This window comes from Pipistrellus kuhlii, unplaced genomic scaffold (assembly GCF_014108245.1).
Source record: "Pipistrellus kuhlii isolate mPipKuh1 unplaced genomic scaffold, mPipKuh1.p scaffold_m20_p_1, whole genome shotgun sequence".
NCBI classification, from domain to species: domain Eukaryota; kingdom Metazoa; phylum Chordata; class Mammalia; order Chiroptera; family Vespertilionidae; genus Pipistrellus; species Pipistrellus kuhlii.
Genome location: NW_023425404.1, coordinates 77,289,479 through 77,300,903, shown reverse-complemented (window position 1 = coordinate 77,300,903; position 11,425 = coordinate 77,289,479). Strand labels below are relative to the sequence as shown.

At 41.1% G+C, this 11,425-nt stretch overlaps 1 protein-coding gene across 1 annotated transcript in view; it reads right to left on the bottom strand.

Annotated features, from left to right (window-relative positions):
- Positions 1 to 8,950: 8,950 nt before the first annotated feature.
- Positions 8,951 to 11,425, bottom strand: part of CCDC3 (coiled-coil domain containing 3) — a 97,916-nt gene continuing 95,441 nt past the window's right edge. The window contains exons 3-4 of the mRNA XM_036432414.2: positions 9,877 to 11,080; positions 8,951 to 9,683 (exon numbers count right to left, since the gene is read on the bottom strand). Coding sequence (XP_036288307.2) covers positions 10,805 to 11,080 — 276 coding nt within the window. The 3' untranslated portion in view covers positions 8,951 to 9,683; positions 9,877 to 10,804. The remainder of the gene's footprint in view (positions 9,684 to 9,876; positions 11,081 to 11,425) is intronic.

Sequence of the window (11,425 nt, the reverse complement as noted above, 5' to 3'; positions counted from 1 at the left end):
CTGCTGATAAGGCAAAGCAGTGGAATTGTGAGCACCAAGAATCATTTCATTCAGTATTTGTGCACCCTTAATTTGTCTACTGTTGCTGGGTTTGTACTGTAAACTTTATCTTTTATGTATTTGCATAAAAATATATTGGATAAATTTTCTTTGCTCAAAGCTTAGTCTGGCTTCACACATTATTTAAAATCAGTTAAACCTGAAAAGGAGTGAAAATTGAGTTATCAGCTGTTAAAGTGAGTATATAGTCCCCTCACAAATGTATACACACTTTGAGTAATTATAAAGGCAGTGTTTGTATTTCACCTGCATTTTTTTTTTTTTTTTTTTTTTTACTTCCAGTAGCATTCTAGCATGAATTTCTTTTGTTCAAAGCTTAGCCTGGCTAAAAAGAAGCATCAATTAAGTGTGTATACATGTGTCTGGGACAACCTGTATTTGTCAAAACTTACCAAACTATATACTTAAAATGGGTACATTTTATTAATAATTTATAACTCAATAAAAATTATTACATTTTTAAAATAAAATGCTCTTGGTATTAAAAATTAAAAAACGTAACTGGAGTCAAATTTCTGGGTCTAAATCCAAGGTTCATTACAGATTAATTGTGTGATTTTGATTAAGTTACTTCATCTCTCTGGGTCTCTGAGCCTCCAGTTCCTCATCTATAAAGTAGGGATGAGAATATTTTTGTAATATGTATTTTGAGAGTATCATAAAAATATTGTATACTAAAAGAAATTTTATACTAAAAAGGATATTTATGCATTTCTCCAATAAATACCTAATGAACACCTATTGTGTGTCAAGTACTGTCCTAGATAGGAAGGATGGAGCCACCATTCTGGGCAGGGGTAGCAGTAAACAAAACAGACAGGGTTCCCTGGAGCTCATTTCCCTGGGGGTGGGGGACACCAGGGGGGAAAAAAGATAATTTCAGATCAAAATATATGCTATTAATGAGATAAAACAAAGTATTGTGGTTACCTAGGGAATATATTAGATAGTGTGCTCAGGGAAAGACATCCTGAGGGGGTAACTGAACCAAGTTTTAAAGGCGGAAGAGGAGGAGACAAATATTTGAAAGATAAAGGTGCTAGGCAGAAGGAATAGTATATTCAAAGGCCCTAAGGCTGGAATGAGTTTGGACAGTCAAGGAATAATAAAAACAAGTGTGTTTGGAGAGTAGTGATTACAGTTGAGAAACTGGAGCAAGGAGAATGATTTGAGATAGGCTGGGTTGGGGGGATCGTGTATGGATCAATGGTTTTGGGGGATTATGAAGGCAATGAAAAGCCCTTGGAAGGTTTACAAAGGAGTTAAGATATGACTTTACATTACAAGTGATGCTGTGGAAAATTGGTTGTAGAGGACATATTGATAATTATAGAAGCCAGGAAGCTTGTAGGAGGCATTACAGACACTGGAGGTTTGGACCATGGCGGGAGCTTTCAGAAGGAGAGAAGTAGGTTGATTCTGGATTTACAATATTTTGGTGATAAGAGTCAGTAGGTCTTGCTGATGTATTACATGAGTGGATGAGAAAAGGAAAAGAATGAAGAGTGACTCAGGATGTTTGGGGCTTATATAACTGGGTAGATATCATTGCCATTTGCTGAAGTAAGGGAGTCTCAAGTAGAAAATCAGACTTCTGTTTTAGACCTGATAAGTTTGAGATGTGTAATAAATAACCATATGGAGATGTCATATATGCAACTGGATATGAGAGTCTGGAGCTCAAGGGCAAGATCAAGGCTAAAGATATAAGGAGATGTCCACAGCAACATGAAGTGTGTTGTTATGCCTCCCTGCAATTGCAGAGGGCACCATTTCTCCTGTCTCCCTCTAAAGTATAGTTCAGGGAGCTGAAGTGTGCAGGGTGGAAGGGAAAACAAGATCAAAGTTTGTTCTCAGTAGACACTGAGAGCCAATCACACATTTCAAAAAACATTTCTCTTTCCTACGGGATCGTGTATATTTATAGACTGCTTCTAACTTCTCATTTTTCAGGTCTCATGTTAAAGGTCACCTTCTCTAACCATCCTATCTAAAATTAGCTTATGTGTTTTTGTTTCCTCTGTTGGAGACAGAATTAGTCCCCATGGTTGGAACCTGCCTATCTTGCTCAGCCATAATTAGAAGAGCACCTGGCACATAGTAGGTACACAATAAATATTTAACATTTACTGAAGAAGTGAATGAGCTGCTCCTGCCTGAGATATCATTGGTGCTCTAAGCATGGGCTAGAGTAGCCTTCAAACTCTCAGCTCAAGAGAAGGAATGGGTTTTGTTTTGTTTTAACATGAGATCTACCTTCTTAATTAAATAGTCAAAGTCACAGAAGCAGAGAGTAGAATGGTAGTTGCCAGGGACTGGGATGAGTGGGGGAAAGAGAGCATTGCTATTCAAAGAATATAAACTTTTAGTTATGCAAGACAAACAAGGTCTAAGGAACTAGTTTTTAAAGACTATACATGAAATAATTATCAGGGAACGTAAACACAAGCAACACAGAAATATCCAAGAACCACAGGCCCAGGAGCCATTTGTACCATTCACCAAGCCCACGGCATATGCACCCTTGTTATGAATCAGATTCCAGCACAGAAGTGGATCCACTCCAACTCCCCACTCAACCCCAGGGGCTAGAGATCTTTGTAAGCTTTTTGAGTTGTTCTCATGAGACATCAGGGCCAGCAAACTGGAAAACCGTGTGACTATTTGCCAGCTGCCTGGTTGAAAAATCTAGTCCCTTCTATGGAAAAAGAAATGGAGAAAGTATTTTAAGATTTCTAATCAGGATATGTCCCCCGCAGGGGAGAAGGCTATTTTTATGTTCGATCTCAAAACACTAGAGAGTTCTGGGAATACAGCACGTATCCTGCTTCTCCGAGACTAGGATGAGAAGCCAAGTACGAGGTTTGCTCCTGAGGAGAAAGCTGGAAATAGCCCGGGGTCTCTGGGTCTCAGCAAGAACTGTCCTCCAGCTTTCCTGAGAGACAGACTGGGACACAGTGGGTCCAATAAGAAAGTAAACAGTGAAGTAGTACAAACATTATAAAGGAGGGTAGAAATTTTTTAATCTGAACTATGGATCTCATACTGTTCTGAAGAGTATTCATTTATGCATGTCAAATAGCCAATAGGGATGCATAAAAGCCAAGGGGAAACCTGGCAAAATCTCCATCATTACAGAGGAAGGATGTCAGAGTTCATGAGTAGAGATAAATCATGACATATGCAGGGAGATGTTAGAATTTTTCCTTTTGAAATACTGTTTATGTCTCTTTTTAGTCTGATGAAAGAAACTGTCTCTTCCTCACTAAACAGTTAGTGTGATGTGCTAGTAACATCTGTCTATTATCAGTCACAGTATTTCAGAAGGGAAAGGGAGGGCTTACATCTTTGTAAGGAAAGTTGCCAGGAAAGAGGCACTGGTGAGCCTCCCAGCCAAAACCTTGCTGACATTTCATTATTTGAGAACCAGTAAGTGGGAAGCGCCTGATGTGTATAACCTGTTGGCTTGTTGGCACTTGGTGTCCGATGCCAACACAGTAAACATGAGCTGAGATGAGAGTCTTTTCCTTGGAGATGTGATAGTTCTTTGTGAAATGCTGTGCAGCTCCTGTTTGTGTGTTCTGCTCTGAGGGTTATAATGTTCATTTTTACCACCACCATCCTTCAAAAATTAAAGAACAAGAATCCAACCCTTGAGAATCCCAGTGCAAAAGTAAAATCAACAAGTGATCAATGGCATGGATTGAAAATGTGTTGACATAGCTGACAGAGGGCTTTTAAAGCAGAAATAGTTTCTGTGGGATGGGAATTAGACTATGGGACAATTCTAGTCATTCCTGCTCTTCCTGAGCTGAAAGCCAGTGGCAGCTTCTCCACCCTCAATGCCTCCCACCCCATAGTGACGCAGCTGCATGTCACCGACGTGCTATCCATCATGGTGTACAGGTGGGGAAGACAGCCTCAATGATGGGTGGGATGGAAATTCTGTGATGGTGGGACAAATACTCTACCCATCATCACTGATGCTCATGATCAAAACAAGAAAAAATTATGGAAATTTAAAAAGAAATATTTCAGACTGATGTATTTCTTTTGCCTCTGAAGTCCCAGGGTGTGTAGTTCTTGGCAAGCAGGCGAACTGGGTAGATCTGAAAGGCTTGTGCCTCTGGGACATTGTCAGGGTACCTGGAGAAGAGCCGCGGAAGGGCTAGGCTGGTTCTCCCTCCAGTGGATGCTTAGAAAAACTTTCCACTTGGCCTTAGATTGGGTAACCCAGAGATTTGCAATAGCCTCCTTCTTCCAAACTAAATACTTGTGTCTGAGTTATTAACTCTAAGTAATGAGACCTCCTCGAGGCATCCAAAGTAAAATCTAACTGAACAAAGAAAGTGGGTTTTAAACCCTGCCTACAAATAACAAGTGCAAAAGGTACAGCACTTGAGCAACTATAAAAAAAAAATTAGTCCTTTTGACTTTTAGAAAGATCAATTCTATTTTCAGGGGCTGTGTTGGAAAGCAAATCTATAATAATAAAAGCATAATGTGCTAATTAGACCAGACAGCCAAAAGATCTTCCAGACAAAGTCAGGGCTACAAGGGCCAAGGGCAGCAACCACAGCTGCAAGGGTTGAGCCCCTTGCATGAATTTCATGCATCGGGTCTCTAGTATAGATATAAAGATGATCAATAAATAGATTGGTTGACTTTAAATTTACTGATGGGAAACTATACAGAGAAGCTAAATCATTTTCACATCATAGAGAAAAAATTTCCAGGGAACAAGAATAAAACTCAGGCCATCATTGTTTGCCTCTCACATGATGGCCTTCAGCTCAAGCTGTTCTTTCCATCTTTGAAGTCCCTCATGGGTTCCTGAGCCATCAGAGAGAGTATTATAGACTGAATGTATGTGTCCCCCCCAAATTCTTTGTTGAAATTCCGAAAAATCCCAAGTGTGATGGGTTTGGAAATGGGGCATTTGGGAAGTGATTAGGTCATGAGAGTGTAGCCCTCATGAATGGAATTAGTGCTCTTAGAAGAGACACAGAGGGCTGCTTCTACTCTCTGCTCTCCTTCCTGAGAGAATACAGGGGAGTAACAGCCATCTGTAGACCAGAAAAGGGCTCTCCCAGACACCAAATCTGCGGACTCCTTGTTCTTGAACTTTCCAGTTCCAGATTTGTGAAAAATAAATGTTTGCTGCTTAAGCCACCTAAACTATGGCATTCTACTGTAGCAACAAGAACTAAGAGAGCAAAATAAGGGATTTGAGCATGGGTAGAAGTTGGCCTGTGGAATCCCTCAGCATCCCTTTTACCCTGGATTTCTATATGCTCTTAATGGACTCTTATAGACTCTTTGTTGAAAGTTGGTTCCTTGGAGCATGGGGTGGCCTGGGTGAGGGGCCTGTCGTGGTTTGCAGGCCAGCCACACACCCCGGTGACCCAAGCAGAGGCCCTGGTATCTGGAATTTATTTACCTTCTACAATTGAAACTTTGTAGCCTGGAGCAGAGCCAAGCCTCCTGCTTGCTCCGTGACTGTAGCCATTTCTGTTTGGATTTGTTTACCTTCTATAATTGAAACTTTGAAGCCTTGAGTGGTTCTCAACCTTTCTAATGCCACGACCCTTTAATACAGTTCCTCATGTTGTGGTGACCCCCAACCATAAAATTATTTTCGTTGCTACTTCATAACTGTAATTTACTGTTATGAATCATAATGTAAATATCTGTGTTTTCCAATGGCCTTAGGCTCTACAGCATTGGTTCTCAACCAGGTTCCCACAGGTTGAGAACCACTAGCAGGGTCACCTAAGACCATCAGAAAACACAGATATTTACATTATGATTCATAACAGTAAATTACAGTTAAGAAGTAGCAACAAAAATAAACACAGATATTTATATTATGATTCATAACAATAAATTACAGTTATGAAGTAGCAACAAAAATAAATTTATGATTGGGGTCACCACAACATGAGGAACTGTATTAAAGGGTCATGGTATTAGAAAGGTTGAGAACCACTCAAATACAGAGAAGCAACCAAAATGTGGAGATAAAGAAACATGTCACAAATGAAAGAAATGGAAGCAAGCAAACTCCTGGACACAGAGTTCAAAACAATGGTTATAAGGTTACTCAAGGATCTTGATGAGACTTTTAAGAACCTTAGTGAGACTGGAAAGACATGAAAAGGGACCAGTCAGAAATTAAGCATACACTAACTGAAATAAAGAAAAGTTTACAGGGATTCAATAGTAAAGTAGAGGATTTGGAGAATCAAATCAATGATTTGGAATATGAGGAAGCAAAAAGCACCCATTCTAAAGAGCAAAAAGAAAAAAGAATAAAAACATATGAGGATACTGTAAGGAGCCCCTGGAATAACTTCAAGAATCCAAACATTTGCATTATGGGGGTTCCAGAAGGAGAGAGAGAGTAAGATATTGAAAACCTATTTGAAGAAATAATGACAGAAAACTTCCTCTACCTGGTGAAAGAAATAGACTTACACGTTTGGGAAGCATAGAGAGTTCCAAACAGGAGAAACCCAAAGAGGCCCACCAAGACACATCATAATTAAAATGCCAAATGTTAAAGATGAAGAAAGAATCTTAAAAGCAGCAAGAGAAAAGCAATTAGTTACTTACAAGGAAGTACCCTTATGACTGTCAGCTGATTTCTCAAAAGAAACTTTGCATGCCAGAAGGGAGTGGCAAGAAATATTCAAAGTAATGAATATAAGGACATACAACCCAGATTACTCTACACAGATAAGCTCTCATTTAGAATTGAGTGCCCAATAAAAAGTTAAAGGAGTTCATCACCACCAAACCAGTATTATATGAATGCTGAAGGTTATTATTTAAGAACATAAAGAAGAGATTTAGAAAATATGAACAATAAAATGGCAACAAATACATATCTATCAATTGAATTTAAAAATCAAAATGAACAAGAAATCTAATGAACAAAATAAACTGGTGAATACAACAGAATCAGAGGCATGGAAGCATGGAATAGCCTGAGGAATCTCAGAGGGAATAGGGCAAGGAAGTGGGAAGAGATTAACCAAAGATATTACCCTTGGTCATAGACAGTAGGGTGGTAAAGGCCTGTGGTGGGACAGGAACCAGATAGAGGGGGCAATGGGTGGGGGAAGGAGGACAGCTATAATACTCTCAACAATAAAGATTTTTTTTAAATGTTCATGTGTACAAGATTATTATTCAACATCTGTATATTCTACTAGTATTATGTGGCCCCACTCAAAGTCTAGTTTTCTCCTATTACCATATACAATACTTTATTCCCTTCACCTACTTTGCTCCTCCCCCTTTCCCTTCTGGCAACCTCCCTCCTCTTGTTTGTAGTTAAGAGTCTGCTTTTGTTTATTTTATTATTTGGTACTTTTTGTTTATATTTTACATAATCTATCGAACAAACAAATCTAAAAATCAAAATGAACGAGAAATCTAATTAACAAAATAAACTGATGATTAAAACAGAATCAGAGGCATAGAAGCATGAAACAGATTACAAGAATCTTATACACCTGAAATTATGAGTGGTATATGATTTTTGTCTTACATTTTCCATCTGACATTTCATTTAGCATAATATTCTTAAAATCCATCCATATCTCATCTTCATTATAGCTGAGTAGTACTGCATTATGCACACACACACACGCACACACACACATGTATTGTGTACACACACATGTGTATATATCACATTTTCTTTATCCAGTCATCCACAATGGACACAGATTGTTTCACGTGTTGGCTATTGTAAATAATATTGAATTGAATATAAGGACACATATATATTTACAAATAAGTTTTTTTTTCATATTTGGGCAGTAAATTTCCAAGATATTGATTGGTGGATAATATGGTAGATCTATTCTTAATTTTTGAGAAACCTTCATACTGTCTTCCATGGTGCCTGCACTAATTTACATTCCCACCAAGGTGTAATGTAATAAGTTCCCTTTTCTCCAACACTTCTTATTTCTTGTCTTTTTTATAATAACCATTCTAATGAGTGTGAAATTATATCTCATTGTGGTTTTGATTTTCATTTCCCTAATAACTGGTGATGTTGAACATCTTTTTATAGGTCTGTTGGCCATTTCTTTATGTCTTCCTTGGAAAAGTGTCTATTCAAGTTCTCTGCCCATTTTTTTAATTAGATTGTTTTATTTTGTTGTTGAGTAGTATGAGTACTCAAAATGGATTAAAGACCTGAACATAAGACCTGAAGCAATAACTACTCAGAAAAAAACATAGTCATTAAACGTATGGACTTTGGTCCTAGAGGAACTTTTATGAACTTGACCCCAAAGGCAAGGGAAGCAAAAGCAAAAATAAATGAATGGGATTACATCAAACTAAAAAGCTTCTACACAGCAAAAGAAACTGTCAACAAAAAGACAACAAACCAAATGGAAGAAGTTATTTGCTCTCTTCTTTTTTGATTTGATGATTTTCTTGGATTCTTTTCTCTATTTTTTAAAAATCCTACTAATACAATGAACAGCTGGCAAGGACTATGGTTAAGATAACACAGCAGATAACAGGGATCCTGGGAGTCCCCTGTGGTAACTGATCTGGGTATGCTTTTGATGACTTTGATTAATGAAGCTGCCATCCCTTCTGAGGAGCAGGCTAGCAAAGCTGTTTTTCTGCAGGTGTACTGAGAGATGGAAACCCCAGGAGAGGCAGGGTTAGGCCACATCTCAACAGTGAAAGCAAAGTAGGCTTGAGCTCGGTGTCCTAAATGCCCCAGGTGTTATTCACACATGCCCTCCCTTCCACTCCTCCTCCCCCACTCACCCATCCCCACCCCCACGAAGATCTAAATTGCCTTTCCAGGGCAAATCTTGATATTTCCCTGACCCAAAAGGAACACTTGCTTTACTTTTATGACTGAAATATTGCTCATATTTATTGAAAAAGAACATACTGCAGCTGTAGAGACCCAGCTTCCACAGTTCTGCAAACAATGACTGTAAATCACCTTTCGGCTTGTCATTCCCTTCTGTGAAAGCAAAACTGCCCTAAGGAAATGTCCCCAGAAAGACTAACCTAGAAGATGCATCTTCTCTCATACCCCACTAGGAAATATACAGCTAATAAAGTGCTGGCAGAAGCTTTGAAATAAAATACTTTTGAGCAAAAAATTCCAATGCGATTCAGTCCAGGGCATATGTGTCTGAGGCAGGAGCCTGGCACCAAGACCCCAGTGGCACAAAGTCCACCCCTGAGACTGGTTGCCAGTAGGACTGAAATCTTACAGGAACTGCCATTGCCAATGTCAAAGGCAGTAATCAGGGTGGCTTATGGGCAGCTGACACCCCCCCCCCCCCCTAGTGAAAGGCCAGAAGCTTCTCTCTGGAAAACCGAGGGAGGGAAACGTGGCTTGGAGGTCCAGCAATAGAGGATAATCAGGAGAGGACCCTCAACTGACCTCTCACTAACACAACGGGGACTTGACTGAATGTGCCTAAATCAAGAACTCAAATGGCAGGTATAGTGAACCTTCTACTTTTTACTTGTAGGACTGTCTTTAAAGCTTTCTATCCCAAGAGGATGAGTGTTTTGATTGTATATAGGTGCAGTTACTATAGGTGCACAAATGTACAAACATTACTCTAGGGCAGGCGTCTTCAAACTGCGGCCCGCGGGCCACATGCGGCCCGCAGAGGAGTCTGATCCAGCCCGCCAGGTTTTTTGGGCAGTGAGCGCAGCCAAGGTGTTACAGTAGGAATTAGTAGTTCATATAGTCCGGCCCTCCAGCTCTCTGAGGGACCGTGATCTGGCCCCCACTTTAAAAAGTTTGAGGACCCCTGCTCTAGGGCAAGGTCAGTCCTGGTGGTGGGGAGTGTTTGCATAAAGAAGCAAGAGATTGGAGCACCTGGAACAAGCCCTTTGGGAACCTGGATGGGAATAAGGTAAGGTCATCTGACCCCAATATGTAAGGAAGTGTCTTTATAGAAAACAGCTCACCTTGAATTTGGAAAAGCTGAAAGAAATTACAGAGCCAACAGAAGTTAAAATTTAGAAGAGGCAAAAATATAATTTTGGGTTTTCCAACTTCAGAATGCAGTGTGATGAAACCTGACAGGCCCCTAAAGGCCATGTCTCTCTTGATTAGAGCTGGTATTGGAAATTGGATATAATTTCTCTTTTTAATGACTTACTGCCCAACTCAGTTCCCCTACCTGTGCTGAGCTCGTTAAGTCTAATGTGCCTCAGCTGTGAGAAGATGCTGGCCGGAGGAGGGACACCCTGCACATGTTACATGCAGGCATCCTTGAGTGCTTAGCAAGGCCAGCATCCTCTTCCAAAGATCAAAAAATGAGACACCAGATGGTTCCATGATGTGATTCAGATCACTCCTCAGAACTAGTAGTTGTTCTGTAGCTCAGAGCTACAACCATACTACCTTCTCTTTGGAAATAAGCCCAAGTTCGCTGATGTCTCATACATTTAGAGAATTTACAATAAAATGTTCTCCCAGAAGCTGAGGACAGGCCTTAGGCAAGCACTCAAGGATGCTGCCACCTATGGACTTCGAAGCACTGTGTCTGGGACCAGGCCAGGTAGGGGCAACAAGACTTCCCTTTAAACCAGCTAGACACTACCAAATGCCTAGTAAAAATGTCTTCTACAGGATCTGAAATGTGTGTATGTCCAACACGAGCACCACCCTCCATTCCCTGGAGAGAGGCAATGCACCCAGCAGTGTGGCTGAGGTCCGGTGGGGTCCCCGCTATCCCCGCAGGTAGGTGCTGCCTGCAGGCTCCTGCCTGAAGGCATTGATGTGCGGGAGGGCTCCCGCTGTGGCCGCCAGCTTCTCATTGAGCTTCTGGTTCACCAGTTCCAGGTGGCGGCCGTTCTTCCGCGCCTGCCTCAGAGACCGCTTGACCTTCTTCACCCGGTCCCGGAGCTGCCTGTTCCGCTTCTCCAGTGTGGCCACCTTCTGCTGCAGTTTCTTGACATGGTCCTCCTCCTCAAACAGGGCCTTCTGCACCGAGGAGCACATGAGCTGGGGAGATAGACACCACAGAGGGAGAGACAGGTGAGCTCCAGGAAACCGGCCCAGGTCAGCCCCAGTGCCCAGCCACCCAGACCTAACATCACCCATAGCACTGACTCCAGCACACGGACACCCCTCATGACTCCCCAAAGAAAGCTAGTGGGGCTTGTGTCCACCAGGCTACAGTGAGCTGAGAAACAGTTCTTACAGGGCTCCCACATGGACCGCCCACCCCAGACCCAGCACAGAGGCAGCAGACTGAAAAGCACCTAGCCTTCCTGTGAAAGGCCTATTTGCTTATCTTAATTAGAAGCCTCTTGGGCTGCAACTTTAAGTTCACATGTAGAGGCCTAC